The sequence below is a fragment of the Tauraco erythrolophus genome, chromosome 1 (genome assembly GCF_009769465.1).
Source record: "Tauraco erythrolophus isolate bTauEry1 chromosome 1, bTauEry1.pri, whole genome shotgun sequence".
NCBI lineage: Eukaryota > Metazoa > Chordata > Aves > Musophagiformes > Musophagidae > Tauraco > Tauraco erythrolophus.
The window spans coordinates 135,061,255-135,086,825 of NC_141465.1; the positions used below are offsets into that span (position 1 = coordinate 135,061,255).

Genomic DNA, 25,571 nt, shown 5'->3' on the forward strand with positions numbered 1-25,571 from the left:
GAGAAGATGCGTTGGTTCTGAGAAGGAGGTGCTGCTGAACCAGTCCCTTCAGTTGACTTCCAAGACTTCAGTCTCTGGCAGGCCAAATTTGCTCTTATATTTGTCAAAGAGTTTGATCAGGGAGTCCACATATATGCTGTGGTAGAAGTCCACTTCCCTCTGGGATGGATTATCGATTTTGGGAATGGTGATGGGTTCGCCAACTGATAAAAAGAAGGAAAGATCTACATGTTAGGTTGAGTGCTCCTGTACAGCCTGGAAATTTGTCCTCTATGGCCACAGCTGTGGTAGTTCAGCACATCCACCCTGGCATAGCACAGCTTGCCATTATAGCAGAGGTTTGACTGATTCCTCCCAGTTTTGCTAGGCTCTGAGGCACAGCTGTCCCACCACCAGGACCCTCATCACATCTGCAGCAATACTCAGATCCATTTTAGCTACACAAACTCCAGCAGTGCAGAGCCTCTACTGTGCAAGGTGGTTGGGAAGTCCCACTTGCTTCTATTCACAGCAGAGTGTTAAATACCTTCTCCATTAAGAGGAACCAAGACTAAAAGCTGCAGTTCTTGTGATTCCCTGATACACACCACAAAAGCAAAGCAGCACTTTTTTCTCACCCTCAAAGCCTTGCTGCTTTGGGTTGGAAGTCTCAAAGGCAAATTTTAGAGTTGGCTTTAAGACAGCATCACACTGCCAGTCCTCAGAGTATGGGAGGACAAGCTGCTTCTGACTTTAGCCATCCCAGACCAGAGAAGGTAACAGCTACAGCATTTTTCCACCACCCCCCCAATAAAGCTCACTTGCAAAACTGGCTGGCAGTAGAGCATGATGAGAGGCTTGCAGCCCATGCAAACTACCCTAGCTCATTCTCAGTTGGGCTGGAATGTTTTATAAAGAAGGGAAAATGGAGTTTTATAGTCAAGACTTCAAGACCAAGCTAGAGTTGGGGTATGGCACAGACTCAAATTATCTAGAGAAGCACACAGCATGTTTATACTAAGATCTTACCAACAGTAGTGATAGGCTTGGAGTAAGGTAACAATCCCCAGGTGTTGGAGGAGAAGAGGCCACGGCCATGAAAGATGCATGGAGCAAAGCCAATGTGCTTCTGAAACTTCTTCTGAACCCATCTTCCCCAGGAACCCTCTTCGAAGATCACCTGCTTGTACACTTCATTCTCACCAAAGGAGTAGACGGGAACCAAGTCCGCACTACAAAGATGGAAAGCTGTTAGGAACCTGCACCCCAAGTCAACAGTCAATGCTACAGAATCATGTAAAATTTTGGGTTGGAAGGGACCTTCAAGATCATCTAGTTCCAACCCTCTTGCCATGGGCAGGGACACCCTCCACTACACCAGGTTGCCCAAAGCCCCATCCAACCTGGCCTTGAACACTTCCAGGGATGGGGCAGCCACAGCTTCTCTGGGAAACCTGTTCCAGTGTCTCACCACCCTCTGAGTGAAAAATTTCTTCCTTATATCCAATCTAAATCTCCCCTCTTTCAGTTTGAAGCCATTGCCCCTTGTCCTATCACTCCACACCCTTGTCCAAAGCCCCTCTCCAGCTTTCCTGTAGGCCCTTTCGGTACTGGAAGGTCTCCCCAGAGCATTCTCTTCTCCAGGCTGAACAGCCCCAACTCTGTCTTCATAAGAGAGGTGCTCCAGCCCTTGGATCATCTTCACGGCCTCCTCTGGACGTGCTCCAACAGCTCCATGTCCTTCTTATGTTGGGGACCTCAGAGTTATGACCCACACTCACTGCTATGTACTTTTTCAGGCTGCACATTTGCAGAATTTACTGGCCAGAGCTTTGTTTGCAGCATGAGGTACTGACATAAGTCAGCCAGACTTGACATGATATAGTACACATATTTTAAGGTATGAAATAAGAGAATTGTACTGGCAACAGGCCCATGAAACACTACCCTGTCAGGCACTGAATATGCTTCCATCTATTCTCATCTCTGATTTTTGATGGACATCCCATTTCAGACACATGGGATCCCTGGAGATCACAAGGACTGCATAGGCAATAGCCCCGTGCAGGTTACTGACACCTGCCTCTCCATAGCCCTGGAAGCCTCCTGCTATCTTAGGTGGCTTTTTACCCCTGTCCCCTGCTCAGGGGCAGAAGACAGGACAGGCTCATGTGTCCAATGCTCTAAGTATACATCTACACAACACAGCAAGACCACAGCAAGAAGAGTCCATCCAAGACATGAGCTGCTTCAGGGGATGAGAGCACCTTTCATATGCTTTCAGTACTGCTCTAGCATTGAGGTTCCCTCTTACCCATGCCGTAGAGCCAGTTTCACAAATCCTTTCCGATTTTTCAGCGTCACAGAGTTCTTCCCTGGGGTGCAGTTCAGCGACTCCGCTGCCCCTCCGACCACAATGATGATGGCGTTGCCGCTGCCGTTCTTGGATAAGATGTAGTCTATGCTGTCACGGTTCACAGGACATATACCTGCATATCCAAGAGACAGACGTAAGAGTCAAGCTGCAAGATTAAAATGATCCGGAAGACACAGCCATACTTGTGGCAAGAAGTTTGTGCCTTGCTTGCAAGTTGAGTTATCCAACTTCCCTATGGTCATAGAGGGTTGAGTATATTACCCTCAACTAAACAAGGAGTTAATAGACCTGGACAGTACTAGACTTGGTCATAAACAAGCTCCACCAACAGCAGCTCTCAAAAAGTTGCCCTTAACACAAAAGACTTCAGCAAAGATTTTCTTCTGCGCTTAATGATGCCAAAGACAATTGTTTAAGACATCCTCCCTCCGAGTCAACTTTGCAGTAGGGGCTGGTTTATCCTTAGAGGGGGGGGAAGCAAAACAATTGTGTTATTTTGATGCATGAGAGCCTGAATTTGACCACTTCCTCAGCAAAACCAATTAGTGGGATAAGTTTTCCTTTGGGGGGGGATGCTTTAGTGATGCAAAAAGAATAAACTAGCAAGCCTTCCAGAGACAGATCTGTTACGGATTAATTTCAAAATCATTTTTCTGAACTAACATCTCAAGATCCTGCATGGCAAGGGCACAACCCTCTGCTCTCCTGAGAAGGGAGAGATGTATGGGACAGCACTCAGGTAAGTCCATACCGGGATTAGTGTCTGGGAAGGTCTCTCCCTCTATCCCACACTGGAAGGGACAGGACTGCACTACCAGTCACAGCACTTCAGCCTTACAGAGTATTTCCTGCCCTACAGCATCAGTCTCCACTCCAGGGATCTAATCATTCAGCCCAGCGAAAAAGGAATCTTTAATTTCTACTCTATTGCTCTAAAAACACTAAGAAGTTTGATTCTCTACTCCTGAAACTCATGCTTTTATCCTAGTTGTTGTCAGAGCTTACTCATGCCTCACATTTTTGGCCGGGGCAAGCCAAGGAGAACTGAGATGCCATCATTTACATTCCCATCCACACAAGTCTGAGTTGTGTTGAGTACTTAAGGTCATTGCACTAGGAAGGGCAGTGTTACACAACTTAATTTTAGAATCTGATTCTGCACATCTCATGGCAGTCATCACTTGAACCAAGAACTAAAGGATGAATGGGTCCCATGGGATTATACCGGGCAAGTCTGCAAGCCTTCAGGAGTATCTTGAAATATCAAGGTCATCAACTAATCCTAGCTCCAGACTGCAGGGGAGCAGACCTCACTTGAGATAGATCAGCTGGCTTTGAAGAGGAAAACCCCATTTCTTTCAGCACAGCTACAGCTTTCCCTGACCAAGTTTCCTTTGAAAGGCTCAGGCTATGCTTGCTGCCCCACAGGATGGACAGAAGCCTTTGTACTTCTCCCATTCTCCACACCAAGGCTCACTGACTACACAGCCCTGGCTACCAGGGCAGCACAGATTTATGCTGAGCCATTCCACACTTGTTAGCAGGAGAAGATTACGCCTGCTCACAGCACGGAGCATTGAAATCCATCTTCCAGACAAGTGCAACGACACATGCACAGAAGTAGCAATTGCTGAACTGTGCTCTTCAGCACATCTACATAGTATATAGGATTTTCCAGCCATCTCCTCATGCCTTAGAGGATCCCTGCTGTAGCTCTAATCTCTAGTAGGCTATAAAACATTGTAATACGCAACAGTTGGTTGTAAACCAGTTAAACATGTGTATTGGTACACGTTTGTTGAAGTGGTTCATCCACAAAACAAAGCATTGAGGGAGCTATCAGCACTTCCCAAGTGATGTTAAAGCCTTTGTAGTGACACCCTGAAGTTCCAATATAGGAAAAATGAAGACCAATGACAGCTTTCAGAAAGTTAACTTCGTCCAAGAGATCACACCTATAGTCTTGCTTAAATCCTAAGTACAGAGGAAGCAGAATTTCCCACCATAATGCTCAAGGACAGCCAAGCCAGCCAGGTCAGCAGTGACACTGCTAATGTCTGCTCCCACTTTCCTTCCAAAAAGGAGGGAAGCAGCTCTGGCTGGCCACAAGATTTGCCTACCACTCATCTTGAACAGACTGAACATTTTTTTTTTTTAAATACAGAAAGGCTGATGCTGTGTGGAAACTTAAGCAATACATGAACCAAGTTTACAGACATGATAGACTGCAAAGCAGATTCCAGCTTCTCATGCACTGCTGTCCTGCAGAATTCCCAAGTTATGGGAATTATGCACTTCACACAGCGACTTCCACATGATGCAGGAAGATAGAAACTAGCTTGCTTGAGATAGCGAGCTTCCTAGGCAGGGACAAACACCTTTTCTGCACCAGATCCAGGTACTTTTCCTCTCCCTCACCAAGTTAGGGCAGTCATCTTGGGAACAGTCAAACCTAGCAAGTCAGAGCCAAGCACAGCTACTCCTGTCGTCTTTCCAGCTGTGAGTCAAGATTCAGCTGAAACGCTATATTGGGATATCTGCTTTAAAGTCATTTGTTGGTGAATCTGTTCCAGGAACAGCAAACAGGGCACTGGATTGTTCAGTTCATGGTCTTTAATCATTATCCCCTCATCTCTACAGGCATCCTCACTCTGAAAAGGAAGCTCAGGCCATGAGCACTGTTTCTTGAGGCTGTCAACACTGCTTCCTCTGTCCAGTCATAACCCACAAGCCCTCTGTCATTAAAATACTGGAATTGGGTAGAGCATTAATGTCATCCAGCAAAGTTTTATCACTGCCTATTCCCTGTGACCCATCTTTTCAGGCTAGGGGGCTCTTCTGAACAGCTGAAGCCATGCAATACTCTAGACTCTTTGCTCCTGGCAGGCACCTAAAAATGCGGTTGGGTGAAGAGGGCATCTGTCATCACCATTACAACCTAGATGTGTGACAGCTCATGTGGTAATGAGCCCAGCAGCAGAGCTACCCATGGTATTCACGTTTTGAAGGCTAACAAATACTTTATATTTTCAGTTGGTGTGACTCCATCTACCAGTAGCTCCTAATGATAACTAGGACAACTTGCTCCCGTGTCTCCATCTTCCTCATCTACAACTAGAGATGCCAGATATCTTTACTATGCCTCTGGACAAGAGTATCCTTGAGTTAAGGATGAACTCAGACAGACAACAGTCCCCATAGTCCAAGCAAGTGGTATTTATTCACAGCTTCCTCCTGACAACTATATGAAAATGTTTGTGTGTTGCTACCAGAGAGAATTGGTTACATGAGCTTCTGCCACAGCTTTTCACTTGAAAGAGGGGAAGACAGCTCAAAGGCAAGAGGAACAAAGGGCTCTTGCACTTACCACCAGACATTAAGTAGTCCCTCAGAATGGGCATCCTGAAGTTCCCAGCCAGGGTAGCAAGGTATGGTCGAATCCCAGGGAATTTCTGACCGACACCCGTGGCCTCTGTGCTGAAGTTGCAAAAGGCACCCAAGCCCATGATGCCGTGTGGATGGTACCCAAAAATGTAATTCCTGGTGGTCAGCAGATTGTGGGTTTTAACCAGCTAGGAAACAAAAGAGTGAGCTCACATGAGGACAGATATTTCCACGTAGTAAGAAACAAATGGAAGAAAAAAAGTCAAAGACCTCAGCTTTTGTCTCTTCCCACAAGGGAGAACAGCCTAAGGACTGTGGGTGTGGGCTATCCTGGATTTCAGAGGCTGTGGTAAGAACAGCCACTTAGACTTTAGCTCCCCAAGCAGAGGGAGCAGAACAAACAGGCTGATCTTAGACACAGACGACTGCCAGCCAAGCAGGAATAGGGGTTGGGTTGCAGTAGCCTGTGCCCTTCATTTCTCCACTCCTCCCAAAGTTATTCTTGCAAGCCTCTTGCCCAAACCAACCAAGTTCTTCACAGCCCTATAGCCACAGCTACGCCTCCTTCCAGGCCCTCTCTCAGCACATTAGTGGCTCACATCCCAGTATGAGGGGAAAAAAAACCAAAAAATTAATAAACAGTGTCCATAACAGAAGCAAGTTTGCTTAATACCTGAAAAAAGACCCAACCACTTAGTATGCCAGCTGGCCACCCTCCAAGAGGGAAAACATGCAGAAGGGTGGCTTACCACTGGAAACCATCCCTCCTCTCAGGTTTTACTCTGGCCTACATGCCAAGAGGCCAACAACACATCTCAAGCCATCCACAGCAGGGCTCTGGTTTCTGCAAGACGCGCTCCATGGTTCGGGGTTGTGCAATATCCCTAACCCCTTACTCATCTGTTTGCACGGTATGGCCACTCCAAAGCTGTCTTACAGCCCATGCCCTGGTACCACTAGTGCCAGAGGATTTTTTTTTTTGATGCTATAAGTAGCAGCAGCACCTCATGCATCAGAACATCTTTCCCTGGCAGTATGCAACTGGTCCGAGTAAGCATAAACAGGACTGCTGCATCACCCTACAGAAGGAGGGTTCAGACTCAACTTTTTCCAGGCTGCAATGGTGCCAGTTTTCACTGACTGCAGCACCCCAGTAGCTCTCAGACTGGGGCAGGATCTACGAGCCCCAGCTGCACCCTCAGCACAAGGTGCTAAACGACTGCACCCCATCCCTCAAACTAAACATGCAAAGGTCACGCCCCGTGTCAGCTCCTATAGGAAAAAACACCTACAGATTTCCAAGATGTCACATCAGCAGAACATACCCTGCTGTCTTGGCCAAGAAGAGCTTTGGCAGTAAGAAAGCAAGTCCATTTTGTTGAATCATGCTACAGGGAGCTGAAGCCCCATTGTGACACGCTGATGCAGAGTGCCCAGAAATTTGATTCCCTCCTCCCCACATTCCCACCACTGTCCTTGGATGAGGCACTTGTGCTATTTAAGACAGCAGCTGCGCTACAGGCATGACACGGGAGCGGGTTAAGCACGTTGACTCCCTCCTCCACACTTTCCTCTAGCTCCGAGGTCACGTAGGGCTCCAGGAAGCACGTGCGGATGCTTGCTGTTGCAGCAGCTCTGTAGAACCCCAACAGCCTGGGTCATACCAAGTCATCCTTTCTACCCCCTGCTTCTCTTCTCACTCAATTAGGAGATGACTTCACTTTCACTTCCCAAGGTGGGGGGGCTGTTCCTTGACTGGTTAGAACAAACTAACAAGGGACAAGGGGAAATGGATCTAAGCTGGAGCACAGGAGGTTCTGCTTAAACATGAGGAAGAACTTCTTCCCAGTAAGGGGAACAGAACACTGGAACAGGCTGCCCAGAGAGGCTGTGGAGTCTCCTTCTCTGGAGATGTTCAAAACCCACCTGGACGTGTTCTTGTGTGATCTGATCTAGGTGGTCCTGCTCCAGCAGGGGGATTGGACTAGATGATCCTTTGAGGTCCCTTCCAATCCCTGACATGCAGTGATTCTGTGAAACAGGGCCCCCAGCCTACAGACTGGAAATCACTCTCCAGGAAAGATTGGAGGGGAATTTTAAAAAAGCAACTATGTCGTAAGCAATCCCTCCATCTGTCAGCTCTTGCTCAGTTGTAGGAGAGACTCAAGGCCTGGTGGCTACAGACACACACTGCTTGGTTGGACTGGTGGCAGACACTTCTCCTTGGAGCTCTTGTCAGGGCAGGGTGAGGATTTCCAGGCTCCAAGCCTCATCCATCACCTGCACCAAGCACAGCTGCTTTAAAAGGAGGCCAGCTGAAACAAAGGGTTTGTCCTTGTCACTCTGGAGTACAAGGCACTCATGAGCTGAGCTTGGCAGAGCCACACATCTCCTCTCGTACAGAAGATATGCTGTTCTCCTGCTGCCAGCTATGGCAAGCATCCTGCTCCAGCCCCGCCACCATACACACAGACACCCAGTTCCCAGTGGAGCCCATTGCTTGTGTACCTTGTGTGAGCCCCAGCCAAGCTATCCTTCTGCTTGGTTTCCAAGACCTCCTGCAGCGTTACGCTTCCCCTGCTTGGTGTTACCCACCACACTCACCCACACCACCTGCACAAGTAGTGTGGGAACAAGGCAAGGGGTGTGCAAGGAACCAGCTCACCCATGGCGAGGTAGAAGGGGAATATCTGAGCAGCAATGGAGACCCAATGGGAATCAAACACTCACAGTAGGGATTTAGAGGTCTGACAGTCAGCCTGGTAGTCACATACATGTGCTTTCCCCCCTCCCCACCAGTTTGTCCCATGCAGGCTGCTGCTGTCCTCCACAGGTTGTCCCACAACAGATGGGTTCACAGAAAGTGAACTTGGCTTCCTCCACTCAAGTCAAGCCAGGGAAACCAAGGACTGTCAGGCTTTGAGCAACCTGGTCTAGTGGAAGGTGTCCCTGCCCATGACAGAGGGCTTGGAACTAGATGATCTCTAAGGTCCCTTCCAATCCAAACCATCAAATTTGTGCACTTATCTGCTAGTGGTGCAGGTCTTAAATCTGCTAATGCAAACTCAGCCCAGGGTCTGACCTGCCAACGCCAAAGGCAGGGCCTTCATGGATCCCTAAATTGAATCTAGAAGCAGGAATTTTTGAAGTGCTGTAACACTTATTTCTGGTCTCAAGCAAGACTGACGCTTTCCTCAGGAGGCTGATCACTCACAACTGGTTTTCTTGCACCTTTGCCCTTGACAAGCAAACACTGAGCTGCTGGGCTGCCTCATCAGCTTGGCCTAAGGACTTGCTGTAGCTGTCCTTTGACAACACCACCTTTGCAACTCTGTTCTGAACCTCCAACAGTTTGTTGTTTTGTTTTTTTTTTACTTTCACCTTCAAGGTCTTCTCCAGTCCCACACAGCCCTCAGCTCCTTGAAGGCTCCGTGCTCCCACGATGACACGGAGGCAGCACGTCCACACCACATCCCAGCCAGACGATTACAGTGCTGGGACTGAAGCTGGACCTTCACCCCACCGCACTGACACACTTATTCCCAGCTGCTGTCTGCGACCAAGCCTGTTTCAGTGGGAGCAAAGGTCCACCCGTCTGCTATAGCAGCAAGAGATTTCCTTGAACAGATCTAAGCCTGCCTACAGAAGCACTAAAACTGGGCAATTATGATAAAAAATAACTAGTGTTAATGAGTGCTGGATACACTCAGAGAACAGCATTGCTAATTTGTAGGAACAGGATGAGCAATTAGTGCATTTGAGTATGGATAGGGGGGACTGCAGAGCACCAGGAGCCAGTAAAGAGCGGGATGAAAGAGAGTGGTCTAGGTGGGTGGTCAGCATACCCAAGCAGCACAGTGACCACAGAAGCATGCAGAACGTTAGAGCTCATTCTGCAGCTCCAGGCAGCAGTCATGAGCACCACGGTCTTGCAAAACAACCAAACAATTGTAATTACCTGTGTTACTGCATCACACCCAACAGCAGAAGTTCTCACCTTCCCAGCAAGGCAGATCAGGACCTGAAGACACCTCCAGGCTCTCTGTATTACCACTATGTTATATCACACGTAGGAAGCCAAAACTCCCACTTCCATTCTGTAAGTCATCTACAACAACAACTAAGGAGAGGCTTTGCTGGGAAGCCAGCCAGGCCACAGAGCGCAAGACAAACGCTGCAAAACAAAGTCAGTGTCTTGCAACAGCCCCTGCTCCAGCACTCTGCCAACTCTCCCATCCCAGCAGGAGGCCAAGAAGGTCTCAGCACACAGCTGATGTGCTCACTGCTTGACAAAGATGAGCCAAAGGTCTGCAGTCATTGCTATCTGAAGTGCTATTGCCTACAGAGATAAGCAGTAGCTGTGCTCACATGTTCAGGTGATGGCTTCTGTACCTAAACAAGACCTTTAGATTGTGCCACTCCCCACATGACATCCTCAGATCAGCAAGATGGGCTCGGGAAGCTGCTGGGACCTGACCTTTCTCTGCAGCAGTAGGGTTGAATCCAGCCAGGCACACAGCACCACGCTCACACCTGCAAGAGCTCAGGTCTTATGTGGCGGTCCAGCACCAGGATTTAGCTCACTGGAAGCTTCCTCAGCTGCTTCATGCACCACTTATCTTAAGGCACTATTTGCAAGGCCAGCCACTAAGCAGCAGACAAACCTAAGCTTCTAGTGCCCTAAAATAGCTTATTGCTGTCAGAGAAGCTGCATGAAGCTGCAGTGTATGTGGACAACCTCTGCTCATGCTGAGGAATTGAGCTAGATTCAGGCTGGTTCTCAAATCCACCTAGAATTATAAAACATGACCTGGTTTCTCTAGATCCGTGCACAATAGTCCTACTGGTGTTTCAGGAAGGAGACACTGCTGACTCAGGTGGAGATGAAGCATAATTATCAAAAAAAGTCAGAGTCAAGGTTGCTTCTCATGCAGCTCCTCTGATAAAGCAAGACTCATACTTTATCAGAGGTCAACACCAGTGGTGGTTCAGTCTGGCTAGATCCAGCCTGCATCCTGAAGATCAAGCTCACACCAGCTTGGTACAAGGAAACCTTGGCCATCAGATCTGCAGCTTCTGAGGAGCTTGCAAAATCTGAGTTCAGCATCACAAGTGTCACCAGTAAGATCGTCACCAGTGCGATCTGCCCTCATGGTACAGGATGAGCTGCAGAAACCATGAGCCAAGGAGATACACCAAGCTCTGCTAAGCTGTTACCCAGACAATTCAGGAACCAGTCAAGGGGAATTTTGCCAACAAAAGATTTAAAGAAGTAGATGTAGACCAGTCTGCCACTTGAATGAAGACGGGTAAATTGTTTATCCAAGGAATTCCCATCCTCTTAGCAAGTGCAAACCCAAGCCATTCTGGTGGTTGGTACCACTCCTTACAAGAGATACGTTCATGCAACCAGCTCTAGCACCTCGCAGCCCCACGATCCCCGTAGCAGGTTTTGGTGAACATGCAGGCAGCTGGCTGTTTCTCCACAGCATGTGGAAAGTGCTCACTCTCATGTGCTGCATTTGCACACCATTTACCAGTGGGCTCTGAGCCTTGCACAACTCTACCCCTCTTAGCGACGAAGGAATTTCTGCCATGAAGGGTTCCCACAAACGGACCACGTGAACTAGCAAGTATTTACCTAAAACTGCACAAGTTCAGTTTGTTGACCCAACCTCGTATCCAAACCTACTTGAACAACCCAGCTGTTTGACAAGATAACACCTACAGTGGATCTGACCCACATAGCTGGTGCAGAGTGCATTTCCATGAAGACCAAACAGGCCTTCAAAGGAGATGTGAAACAAGGAGACCAGCCATGACTGGTGACTCTCTTGACTCAAGTCCCCAGAGGAAGCCAGCCCATTTAAGTCTTCACCAACATCAAGAAGGCAGGGTTTGTTGCAGTACTGAGGACTCGGTACTAGAGGACAACCTATTTGAAACCTTTCAACACTAGAGCATGCTCTGTTCTCCATTAGCTACGAGACCTGGCTTGACCAGTCACTTGCAGCTTGTGCAGCTGGAGTGTATTTTTCCCTGTACTCCTGCATTTGCCAAGAATTAACTGTTAATAGCAGCAAGAACATGACAAGAGTGTTCACCAACAGCATGTTCAGACACCTTCAGAGTTCAAGAGACTTTGCAAAGGAAAAAACCTGTCTATGGCACTTTGGCTTCCTACTGAAATTGGATTCCCTACTGCCTTCCAAGGCTGGACTGCCTTAGGGCAGGGTGGTTCATCAGAAGCCCAGGGGCAAGGTCTCTCCCTTTTGCTCAGGCTGAATAGAACTTGCCAACTGCCTTACATAGTAGTCCTTTCAGCTATGTGTCCTTCCAAAAAGGATCAAGTTCCCTCCTAGCTGAATTTGGCCCCTGCTCCCTTCCAAGCCCTTCAGCTAATTCTGCAGTTCCCCAGAGCAAACTGGCAGCCCTGTCCTCTGTTTGCCATGTGTCTGCACTAGCAGGGAAAATACAAGCAGAAGGTAAGTTACAAGATGGAGAACTGGAGCTATTCCCACTGCTCAGAACCCCTCTTCCCCAAAGCAGCTGGACTTCAGAGCCGATTTCACCACTCCCTGTGAAGCGGTAGGGCTTTTGGTGCACAGAGTTCCTGAGCATTCTTACCTATTACACCCCTGCCCTAGGGTGTAACTGGCAAACAAACCAGAACTGAGCTAGATTTACAAGCAAGGAACAGAGGTAGGGCCAGGCACAACGCAGGATTCCTGGAGAACAGAAGAGAAGTTGGAGAGATGTAGCCTTACTGCTGCAGGGCTGATTGCCTCAAGAAGTCTGGCGATAAAACTATCAGAAGTAGCATCTTCTACAAACCATGATACCACCACTGATCCGAGCATTAGCATGGCAATTGTAAGTAAGCCATGTCCTGCTTACAGTTGAAGGTCATGAATAGACCAGTGTAGGTACAGCATCATCTCCATGAGGGCTATTACAAACCAGTCTAAAACAGTTAAATCCCAATGCATAGAGTTAAATCATTACTTACTCTTATTGGAAAATAATCCCTGAAGTACCTCCATATAGCCCAGTTTCTCACCCATTGGGATCTTCTTCCACCTGAAGAGAAAAAAAAATCCTGTTTTTAAAGCTCTTTCTACACAGTGCCCACCAAGAAGTCTACAGGACTCCAAGTAGTTTGCTGTCTTACTGGAGAAACCAACAATTTAATTCCTCTAAAAGTGGGACACTGCATCTTTCTCTAAAATCATGGGAAACCAACTATGCTCAGGACTTCAAGGTACTCTCCTGACTACAAATTCAGGGTAGGACCTGACTCAAGAAGCTGTTGCAGCTGGGCAATGGACAACTCAAGCTAGAAACAGCTCCACGTTAACCTCAGATTTGTCCATTAGGAAAGGTCAAGATCCTGGACAACTTCAGTGGTCTTGAAGCAATGGAGAACTGTGCTACTGTGGCTATGAAAGGAGTTGCCATAGCTTGTTGCTGTTGCTGTAGTGGGGTCTCAGAGCTGGTTTTTACAGGGTGTTCTCTGAAGTAGAGTTTTCTGCTTTATTTGCAGCAACGCCGACTCCATAGGGGAGCCACATCTTAATAGTCACACCATAATCTGAACCTTGCAAGAGCTGGAGAGGACAGCAAGATCTTGAATCTTCATGTAGATCTTTCTGACCTACAGGAAGAACCTAAGCCTTACGAACATGTTGCTAAAAGCCAGCAATGTCATGATATTGGTGACCATTGCCTTGTGCTACCTTCAGCATCAATAAAACCTGCAGACACTGCTTATGCCAAGGGCTGACATTTGTCTACTTCACTGAATGATGCTTTTTGTCAGTGATTCAGCCAAGCCCCACTAAGAAGGGAAGTCATCCATTATAAGGAAATGCCTCTTTGTCTAAATATGTGGACAGGGACACTTGAACAGCAAGGATCTATTCTGCAATATTTACCTTTCTTTGGTGTGTTCCAGTCAAATACCAGCCAGGCTAAATATAGAGCAGCGATCGCCCAGCAATCTGTGCACAGTATGTACATCAGGATTAAAGTGCAAGCAACACCTGGGTAGGTCCAAGAAAGAGAAGAAAACAAGGTTGCATCAGGCTTTGGTTTGCATTTACACTTGCAGTAAGAGCCCCTTTCCTTTTGACCCTGCTGAAGTCTTAGTCTCAATCTGATGTCATTAATCCTCGATCAAATCGGATTTAGCTAAAAACCCCTTATGTAGGACTGAGACAGCTTCCTCCAAAGCTACCTGCTTTGAAGTACCTCAACCTCCCCTTCATGGTTTCTCCAGATCTCTCTTCTATAATATCTCCAGGTAGGGCAGCTGCTTCACCAAGCAAGAGCAAGACTCCATGAGCATCAAGATTTGTGGCCCACACCAAGGGGGTTTCTTCCACAGCTACACAAATCTTCCACACATTACACCACCTCCAAGCCAGCCATCCCACCAGGGTGACAACATCCCACTCACAACTGATATTGTCGTTTTAGCACAAACTGAAATGGGAAGAAACAGCTAGACTTGCTTGACCGACTGCAATCAGCATCTTTCTCCAGTTTAATCACAGAATGGTTTGGGTTGGAAGAGACCTGAAGCATGATCTCATTCCAAGCCCACCGCCATGGGCAGGGACACCTTCCACTACACCAGGTTGCCCAAAGCCTCATCCAACCTGGCCTTGGACACTTCCAGGGATGAGGCAGCCACAGCTTCTCTGGGCAACCTGTTCCAGTGCCTCACCACCCTCAGAGGGAAGAATTTCTTCCTTACATCTCATCTAAATCTCCCCTCTTTCAGTTTAAATCCATTGCCCCGTGTCCTGTCACTACACGCCCTTGTCCAAAGCCCCTCTCCAGCTTTCCTGTAGCCCCTTTAGGCACTGGAAAGTGCTAGAAGGTCTCCCCAGAGCCTTCTCTTCTCCAGGCTGAATGGCCCCAACTCTCGGCCTGTCTCCAGAGCAGAAGTGCTCCAGCCCTCAGATCATCTTCGTGGACTTCCTCTGGACCCGCTCCAGCAGCTCCATGTCCTTCTTACATTGGGGTTCATGTCCTTTGTATGTTTTATTTATCAACAATACTACGGAGCAGAACAGCCTAAGCCCTCACATATTGGAAGCACCCAGAGAGAAAGTCTTTGCTATTTTACTGGTCTAACACAAACACTTCTTGCCCATCTCTGGTACCTCTTGGAAGGAGACCAAGCCAAGAGGAAGGCACTCCTGTTGTCATCAGTTGCATCCGTCACTAGTTGCTTCTAAGTTTCTTCTACATGGGCATTCCCATGAGTGAGTCAGGTGAGAGATTTCCAGCTGCTTCAGTCTTATTTGTATGGTAGACACAGACACAAGCTCAACATCAGGAGGTCTTTCCATAGTTCTTACGTTTCACTAGAGCCAGGTAAAGGCATTTATTGCCAAAATATCACACTATGCAAGTGTGCTCTACAATATCCTCACGGTCCAGGAACTGTCCCGCCACAGTGCACATCAACGCTTATGTAAAAGTTAACATTTTTGCATTAAAAGTCTTCCAGAAGGAAGGAAAAAAACCTTTGCTTTCGGTCAAAAGGTGTTACTTACCCATGATAAGGAAAGTGAGAACCCATTGCAGCACAGAGATGATTTGGAGTTGTTTCTCTACTTTGGATTTAGATAGCCAGAACAAATCCTGCAGAGCAGAAAGGATGTTTGATCCTGTGCCTAAGGGGAAAAAAAAAAGAAATAAAGTTGCATTTACACACCGAGCAAAGATAACAGTATTTTCCTTTCAAATAGGAGGGTTTTAATCAGTGTTCATGCAAGAGCTAAGAGCAATTTCCCATGGAGTTAAGGCATCCTGGAAGGGGAAGGGTTGCCATCTGCAAATATCCATCTGTTTTGGGGATGTTGGAGGGAATTAATGAGTAACTTCAGTTCTCACCTGAGCAAGCCTCTAGTCATTTGAGCATAAAAGTACAGAGGACGTTAACACGTGGTCCTAACGCACCCCCTCACTTCAAACTGCCAATTCCTGGAAGTGGTGTTTGATAACAGGGAAACCCATGAGTCCACCATGAGGTTTAGACCAGCTGTCCCCAACCACAGGCAAGCACACACCAGGCTGTGGTCTGAACTGTTGCTCATCTGCTCTTCACCAGGTCTGTTGCACGACTCCTCTGTGCGTGTTCAAGGAAAGCTCTGCACTCCAGCCTTACACAGCACAGCTCCAGGGCTGGTTGGGCAAGACCTCAACCCACAATCCCAAGGATCTACAGCTCCAAGGGTACGGAAAACTATCAGTGTTTCTAAAGCAGTAAATGAGGAAGGAAGGAGTTGAAAGCCACTCTTTTAGAAGCTCAAGCTATTCAAATAGGGAGAAAACCAAGCAAAAAACTGAAGTGAAAGACTTGACTTCTATATGGAGGAACCACCCACTGCGGTGTTCACTGACACGCTCAGCCACCTCCAGAAAGAAGCACTTGCAAGTGGGTTTTCCTTCACTTCTCTTCACTGCTTTATTTCACAAGCACCATAATTACTGGCTAAAATGCAAATCAAGCTGCTGGCCTGTGAACAAACCACGAGGTGTGTTTACACATCTCCTTTTCTGTTTAAGGACCAACCTGTCATTAGAAGGGCTGCGATGCTGCTAAGCAGCTAATACATAGGAAGGGCTCAGTCCTTGCTGCTGCTGGCAAGACATGACGCTGCTAGTAGTGACACCATAGCAAGTGGTCATGCTTAGTCAACTGAAGGTTTGATGGAGAAGAGGCTCTTCTCTAGACATAGAGAAGGTACTATAGTTTTGGTGGTTTCTACAAAGCACGTTTCATTAATGCATCCTTTAAATATGCAAAGCATCTCTGCGATCTTTGCTGTTGCCCTTGCTTATAGTCTAAGAAATGGGATCAATGCACAGTAGCCACACCTACAAAACAACTGCACTAGTTTTGTGGCTTCTTGGCTTCCCCCTTTTAAATGCCATTTGATGTTGAGCCTGAGCATGGTCCCTAGGACCAACAGCTACATGCCTTCCTGAGTGTTTCTAGTAGTAAACGACATCAGAGCCACATCAGACCATGCAGCCTAAATCTAGAACCAAACCAGCCAGCCTAGGCCCTTGGCTCTGCTGAGTCTACATTGAATGAACAACCCTTGTGATGGGTTGAGCATTAACTGCTCCAAGCAGACCAAGTGCTGGTCAAGGACAGACCGTGTCGCCACAACTGGCAGTAAACCGAAGCCTACAGCACCAAGCCAGTCTGAAGCAGCAGCTCAAGTTGAAGGCAGGTCTTTGCAAGATAACATAGCACTTGCTGAGTTCACTTTTAATACTTTAAGTATCTCTCCAGTTTCTGAGATGAGACACGGCAACATGTTGATGAGTGAAACCACCACCATGCACTGATTTGAAACGTTAGAGTAATCTAAGCAGGAAGATTCAGAAATCCTGTGCTGCAGCTTTTCACACTTGACAGTAAATGCCTGAATTTGGGGTGAGTGATAAACTCCACCCCCTTTGTTACAAAAGTCAGAGTCAACTGCCCAAGGATAAGAAAAATCCCTCATTCCTGCTGAGGGGCCACAGCCTAGAGGCAGCTTCTACTGCAGCTGTCTTGAAAACCTGGTCTACACAATTGCATATGGACAGACCACATGTAGCCTGAGGACTACTAGGCACTAGGTTTAAAGGAAACTTTTAGCAATGGAGATATGGCCAGTGACACCACTGGGGTGATCTTATTGCAGCCTTCCAGTACTTAAAGGGGCCCTACAGGAAAGCTGGAGAGGGACTATTTCCAAGGGTGTGTAGTGACAGGACATGGGGCAATGGATTTAAACTGAAAGAGGGGAGATTTCAATTAGACATAAGGAAGAAGTTTTTCACTCAGAAGGTGGTGAGGCACTGGCACAGGTTTCCCAGAGAAGCTGTGGCTGCCCCATCCCTGGCAGTGTTCCAGGCCAGGTTGGATGAGGTTTTGGGCAACCTGGTGTAGTTGAGGGTGACCCTGCCCATGGCAGGGGGATTGGAAATAGATGATCTTTGAGGTCCCTTCCAACCCATTCTATGATTCTATGACCTCAAAATAAGCCAAAAGTCTTAGAGATGATTTGTGATCCACAATAAGAGCTCAGCCCTGTGTAATTTATGCTTCTAGCACCTGTAGTTACACTACCAAAACATCTTTGGATTGATGAATCCAACACTCCAGCCTTGGATCCCCTAAATCCCTATCCTCTTCCTCCAAAGAGAGCAACTGTTTACCCCTCCAGATGAGAATTTGTACTTCAGCATTTTCTAGATGCTTTAACAAATCATAGGCATTGCTAGCCCTGTAAATAGACCAGTATTGGGTTGCACAAGTCAATCTGCCAACTTGTTTCTCAAGCCATATCAAGCTTTTTGTGGCAACGTTCAACTGCAGACAGAGGGAAGGCACGGGTTTGGCAGACAGCTCTGAGCAGGCAGCTGAGCACCTGCCCTTGGACAAGTGGTGTCCTAGGTCAATTATTTGCTGAAAGCAAAAACATCCTTCACAGATCAAGATTCTCAAGACGACACAAGCCAGTAGTTACCATGGGCTGAATAATGTTAATATTTAATTCCCAGTTAAGGACATAAAGGAAGTCCAGTGGCAACAGAAAGGACTGTGGGAATGGGCAGAGGTGTCACCTGGCAAATGCATCTACCTGTGCGTGATCTACCTTTGCACTAACCACCTGCACATTCCAGATGGACTCAGTGCATCAACTGCAGGCTAGGCAATTATAGATTTTAGCACTGAGACAGCTGTTTCCAGTTTGTCCTGGGCTTGCTGTTCATCATGTCAGACTGAACACCTTGTGTATTCAACCCTCCACACAAGCTTTGCTTCCTTTCTCCTTCAGCTGTAGTAGCCACAAGGCATTTTTGGGAAGATCCTCCATGTTCTGGAGAACCAGGCTGGTTGCCAGTGACAAGAAACAGAAGAGCTTTGACAAGTTAACAGAAACGTGTTTTGGGGACTCAACCACAGCAGAATAACCCAACAGTGATATTTGGGTTCAGTTCTTTAAAGAAAATCCTTCCTTTTAAGGGCTCACCTGTGGGCCCACACCAAGCATCATTCACATATTAAAAACTCAAAGGAGAATTAAGCATAGGAAAGAATTTCTCTAATTTTCAGGGAATACATTAGCCTAATAACCAAGTTTAATAAGGCCCATTAGACATTTCTATGATTAATTTTGAGGCAAAGGATACTGTATACCCCAGTCTTCAGTATCCATTATATCAGTCTTTTCCTAAGGAAATATTTTTAATCCTGCAGGCACCTGTTCCAGAACTGGACAGCCTGGCTGTTTGGGGTCACAGCCTTAGGAAGCCATGCCTACACAGTAGAGATCTTAGCAACAGCTTTCTTGGTCTTAGATGACATCTAGAGCCCCTCAACTCACACCACAGTTCATGCCTTGGAGCATTGGTGGGATACTGCCATGCATGGTTCTCAAGCATGCTACTTGCCAAGATGGCCAAAAATGACTTCTCCAGGAGACCTAACTGCTGCTCAGTGGTAACAGCCACCTGCAGCCTTCCAAGGAAACTCAGTGACATTAGCCAGCTGTCCCCCAACCAGTGATGAGCTTAGTACACTTATTTAATTTCAACAGCCATCAGAGTCAAGCACAAGAGATGCTACCAAGGAGATCCTGGAGTCAACGAAGGGTTTGACCAAGAATCTGACTGACACCAGCAACAGACTCAGCAAGGAACAGCATCTGGTACACTTCCAGCACAGTTTATTTCAGATAGAGTGCTCAAACACCATGATTTACCTAGGCAGGAAGTCAGATCCAAGAGTTCAAGAAGAGTAAACAGGACTTCTCATTTGGAGACCAGAAAACTCAATCCACAACACTTAATTAAAAAGCAGTCAAATAAACTAGCTGAGAGGAAGTGTGTTACAGATAAAAATAGACTGAAAGCTTGTTAAAGCCAAGCTTCATCTGCTACCTTTTCAAGATAATTAGCATATTAATTCTTGGCCAAGAATGATACTGCATCACACAGCTTCTTTAGATGAAAACCAAACTGGATGTCATACAGCTGAGCCCCTCCAAAGCATAAGGTGCAAAAGGACATTTTGAGCTACCTATTTGGCAGAGAAGCTGACACTGAAGGTGTTAAAGCTATTTTAGACAAACAGACCAGTACTAGGATACTTGTGAGGACCCAGCCTCCCATGCAAGAGCAGGAGTGCCAGCATGGGGCATAGTTAACCTGCCCTATCCACAGCTATCAAGAAGTTTACTCATGCCCCAGGAGACTACTTAATGATCTCACTATCTGCAGCAAAGAATGCCTACGCCTGGAGGTCAACGACATCGTTTACAGGGACATGGGACAGCAACATTTGTTTCAGCCCCATCAGAAAGGAGCTGCGATTCCGCATAGCAAATAAATTTGTTATGACAATTATCTCGTGTTAGATCTGCATTTACCCACAGCACTGAACTTGGCCTTTGGTCTCAGTCACAGCTGTACGTAGGTTAAAGTGAGGTAACCATCAGGGTACACCCAGCTGTCCTAGACCAGCCACCAATTTTAGATATAAGTCAGCAAGACTTAGTAGCTCTAGACAAGAGAAAGAGAACCATCCTATGACATGTCATCAGTGTGGCCAGGGAAAGAGTGTAGGAGGCCTAAAGGAAAGGCTCAGTCATGAACAAGTCCAGACCTCTACCCTCCCAGGCAGTTTTGTCAAGAGAAGACACCACAACACAGCTAGCAGTGACACCACGCTCCCAAGAGAGGAGTCCCCAGGTCTTATCCCAAGCAGAAACTAGGTCTGCCCAATCCCAGGTGCAGCATAAGACTAACTGCAAGTAAACCAGAGTGAACTCATCTTCTTCACCCCAAACTACTCTACAATTTTTTTTCCACATTGCTGAAGTTCAATATTGCCTAAGGCTTTTAGTCACAATCCAGCCAAAACAAAGAAGATGAGGAGTTTCTGCAAGATGAAACAAGATAAGAGGAGATATTTCAGCAAAGGACAGCCTTTAAATGCTCTGGCCACACCAACATCCTTCCTTAGGAGAGTCAAGCACCTCCTTGCTGCTCTGCCAAACACAAGGAGAACAGGACCTGGACAGCCTATGGCCAAAGTGGGTCAGGTCAAGATGAGGAGATGACAATCCCTCCTACTCAAAGTGTTTCAAAGCATTCTCTGGGGCCCCTAACATAAGAAGGGCATGGAGCTGTTGGAGCAAGTCCAGAGGAAGCCCATGAAGACAATGCAAGGGCTGGAGCACCTCTGCTATGGAGACAGGCTGAGAGAGTTGGGGTTGTTCAGCCTGGAGAAGAAAGGCTCCAGGGAGACCTTCTAGCAGCCTTGCAGTACCTAAAGGGACTACAAGAAAGCTGGAGAGGGGCTTTTTTGCAAGAGTGTGTAGTGATAGAAGGAACAATGGCTTTAAACTGAAAGAGGGGAGATTTAGGTTAGATCTAAGGAAGAAATTCTTCCCTCTGAGGGTGGTGAAGCAGTAGAACAGGTTGCTCAGAGAAGCTGTAGATGCCCCATCCCTGAAGGTGTTCAAGGCCAGGCTGGACCAGGCTTTCAGCAACCAGATGTAGTGGAAAGTGTCCCTGCCCATGGCAGGGTGCTTGGAACGAGATCATCTTTAAGGTCCCTTTCAACCCACAACCCAAACCATTCCACGATTCTGTCATCCAACTCTAGGCACCAGTCCAAGGTCTGCTCCGATTTTTGCAATATTGGGTTAGCACCCAAGAAAGTTCCCCTTCCTAGACACTAGGGTGGATAGAGAGGCAGACGACTACATGCATGTACCTTTTTTCACTTGTTTTTAAATAGGATCAGACTTTCAGCCAAATTCAGAAGCCCTAGGACAAAGTTAGATTCCAGGCAAGGAAGAAGACTGGAGACTAAAGGACAGTACGAACCAGACGGACTCTCAACACAGAAGTCAGCTCTTTGCACAGGCAAGATACTTGGAAAAGATGGTTGGGGGGTAGGAAAAAAAAGTTTAGTGGGTTTGTTCAAAATATCCTATGCAGGGGGGAAGTTATATAACATGATTAAGCAGCACATGAGGTCCCATGCATGAACTGCTGCCGCACATCACCTCTGCTCATCTTTCACCTCTAGGGTCCCAGGTCATCATCCCCAAAGCCCAGCCTGATCTGAGCTCCTCTGGCAAGCGCCTGGCTTTTGCTTTCAACAGGCAGGTTTTGAACCAGGTCCTGCATTTTGTCACTCATGACGGGCTACAGAACTGGTAACGGGTTGCGTTGGTGGATGCTGCAGTCACCAAGGCAACATCTCCCGTCTCCCCAGGCAAAAGCACATGAAGAAATGAGCAAGGAAGCACAAATATCACTGCAGGACCCCCACGAGGTGCCTCAGAGGAAAACTGACCTGAGGAGAGTTAAGGCAGCTTTCCATCCCTAAGCAGGATTATCTAGAGATGAGGCCAATCACTGTCCCTAAACCACACTCCATTTTGAATTATGCACGTGTCCCAGATCCATCATTAACGCCCCGGTGCCAACAAGGTGGCCACTGAGGTCTCGGGTCAGCCCTACATATTTTATAGGTCTCCTGAATGATTTATTCTGGGTACTTGGCTGGCAGTTCACTCTCAATTTAACAGGTCACATGCTGTTAATTTAAATGACCTCGCTCAACCCAAAACATCACTTGGCATCTCACTAGTTGCATAAACAAGCAAAGTTACTTTAAGGACCAGATCTGAGCATGGGAAACACAAGCAGGTCTTTTCCCCAATGGATTCACAACTGATCCTACAGATCCATCTCCAATATTGGCAGGTCCACATCTTTCAGAGAGATATGAGCACCAGCAGCTCTACACACAGGATTGGGCAGGACACGGTGCAAAAACAAGAGCTTAGGGGTTAATTCACCCAGTTCAGGTCCTCTTAGCTCTGCTAATGATTTGCTTAATCAACAAGCCATTTCACAGGTCTCTTCACCCCAGGAGGAATTAGCAGTTTGCTTTTTCAGGGCAGAAAGCCTTTTGCAACACCCACAGAACAATCACTCAAGGACCCTCCAAAAAGCACAGGGTGAATTGTTGTCCAAACACAGTTTCCTGCAAGATCCCCACTAGTTGCAAGTCCTGACCCTTCTCTAGGCAAGCACCCTGGCAGGAGAGGTATGAGGCCCTACTGATTAAAATACTTAGACTTGTCGAATTTATTCCTGCGAGATCCCTAGAGCTGCTTCTACAAGCACTTTGGGATTTCCCAAATGGTTTTTCCAACAGGTCTTTTAACAGCCGTGTTCCAGCCTACAGCAGGAAGCGCTAGGTGCCTGCAGCAGCTCTACCCACCATGGGTGTCAGCCACCAGCACCCAACCCACTCGTCTCACCAAGGAAGTGACTTACAACAGCACGGAGGGCTGTAAAAGGAAACTCTCGACTGTACTTCCCAACATAAACCCTTACTTTCACACCGAGTCTTCAACTCCCCATTATAAACCACCAACAAATAGCAACATTTTTATTTTTTTTTTAGTTTTCCCCTTATTGATGTAGTTGTAGGGAATACGATATTGCAGCACAGGGCTGCAAACAGTGAATTTTACCAGCCATGCGGTGTTGATAAAGCTACTCTGCTTTTCCTCCTACTATCACAAGGCGGGGGGGGGGGGGGGAGGAAGGCTCATTTTTAACCACACGCCCACGTTTTACCAGGGTACAAACTCCCTTAGATACACCGCAGCCGTTCACAACAGCTTCAGGAGCACAGCCCGACCCCTCCAAGCTCGCTAAAAAGCAAAAAAAAAACCTGCGCAGAAAGCTGTAATCCTCCTCCCCCCCCGAGAAAAAGCCGCAGTCAGCCTCCCCGCCATTCCATAGTGCTTCCCCCCCCTTCCTCCCCCCTCTTAAACAACCCCTCCTGCAAAGCAGTAAGAAAAAAAGGGAATATTATAAATAAAACGGAGCTTTTCCATGCTGCTACCACCCCATCCCGCACCTTGTACCGCCCGGGATGCTGCGTCCCCCACCGCAGCATCCTCCCGGCTCCTCTACCCCCCACCCCGGTACCTCGCAGCACCCCGGAGTAGGCAGCGATGATGGTCTTCATTGCGGAGGGGTGGTCAGGTCCCGGCCAGGGCCATGGGATGGAGAAGGGCAACGAGCTCCGCAACCCCGGGATGGCCGGTGAGTGGGAGAAACACCGGCTGCGCATCCTTATATAGCCCCGGGGAGGAGGAGGAGGAGGAGGAAGAGGAGGGCGGGGAGGGGCGGTCCCGACAGGACGTGTCAGCCCGGCGCGGGGAGGAGGAAGCTCTTAGCTCCGGGGATGCAGCTTACTGCATGGGATGGGGTTTTAGGGGGTGGAGGACAAGGCAGGGGATGCACCCCCACACCCTCTCTACCAGGTGTTTCTCTCCCTGTTCTCCTTCTCCCCAGGGCGGGGTGGGGGGAAAATCCCCACAAGTCCACACTAGTGATGGGCGTTTGGTGGTGGTCTCCTCACTCAGATGCTCTCCCATCTCACTCTTGGCTGATTTTAGTTTCGTCGTGGGAGATCTGGGTTCCTAAAAGCATCATGAAATGAAGAGAAAAGGTGGGAAAGAAAATTTTAGAAATTTTATGGACAGAAGCTTTAATGGTTTTGTTGTTTCGTTTTCACACACTGATAGGACAAGGGGAAATGGCTTTAAACTGGAAGAGGGGAGATTTGGATCAGATATAAGGAAGAATTTTTTTACAGTGAGGGTGGTGAGGCACTGGCACAGGCTGCCCAGAGAAGCTGTGGCTGCCCCATCCCTGGAAGTGTTCAAGGCCAGGTTGGATGAGGCTTTGAGCAACCTGGTGTAGTGGAAGGTGTCTCTGCCCATGGCAGGGGGGTTGGAACTGGATGATCTTGAAGGTCCCTTCCAACCCAAACCATTCCCTATGATTTATTAAGATAGCCTATAGGTATGCCCAAACCACTGATCAAGCCTCATTTTCTTCTTCTAACAAGATGTTTAAGGATCTACCCATGATAAGAAACGAGGTGTCATTTAGATTTGCATCAAGGTTTTGTTGTAGCTGCACTTGCCAAGAGATTTCTATAGATTTTTACAGATGGGGACAGATGGGTCTGCCCCAGCTCCCATGAAAGTAAACCAGTTTCTTTATAGTGGTGTCATATCTGGCCCTGTGGTTAAAGGATGGATTTTACTACACCCCTGGGCAAAGGATCAGGCCTCTACTCCTTTCCTAATCTCAGTTTCATCTTCTGCAATTTGGAGAAAATAAAAAGAATCTGCATTCGAGAAGCGCTTTGAGATCCCTCAAGGAAAATCCCATTGAAAGCAACGAGCACAGAGAACTCCCCGTGTGCAGAGGACAGGTAGCAATCACCACCGAAACGCTCCCAAAACCCCTTCAACTTTTGCCTGGCTTTTAGAGTGGGAGCAGGATTGTGCCTTGCTGAGCCAGCAGTTTTTTCCTGTTGCTCCCGGAGATACCACTGCAACATCCAATTTTGGCCTGGAAAGATGCATCTACCAGTGTGTTTCGCAAAAAAACCAGTCGTATTTTCAGCTGTGGAGAGCTTAAATCAGAGACTCAGCAGTGAAAGAGTGATTTATTTTTTCTTCTCAGTCCTCTGAGACATTCCCATACCCATCTTTTTGAGTCAAACTGGCACCAGGACTTGTCCGCTCCCCGTTTGGCCAAAGGGCCGTCTTCCAACAGTTGTAGTGGCCTGTTGAAACATGCATAAAAATGGAAAATTGCAAGAGCCTGTCTGAAGAAAGGGTCTTGCCCAACAGCTCTTGGATGAGACCTCCAAAAAGGAGCCCAGAACAGAAATAAATAACCACTGAAATACTGCTGA

At 47.4% G+C, this 25,571-nt stretch overlaps 1 protein-coding gene across 1 annotated transcript; it reads right to left on the minus strand.

Moving 5' to 3' along the window:
• DGAT2 (diacylglycerol O-acyltransferase 2) lies at window positions 1-23,822 on the minus strand. The gene is made up of 8 exons (XM_086615045.1): window positions 23,783-23,822; window positions 15,307-15,426; window positions 13,675-13,782; window positions 12,750-12,820; window positions 5,724-5,928; window positions 2,294-2,468; window positions 1,009-1,211; window positions 1-203 (listed from the first exon to the last, which is right to left on the minus strand). Exons 1-8 carry the CDS (start codon window positions 23,820-23,822, stop codon window positions 49-51), a joined length of 1,077 nt encoding a protein of 358 aa, XP_086471171.1. The 3' UTR covers window positions 1-48.
• Window positions 23,823-25,571: the final 1,749 nt, after the last annotated feature.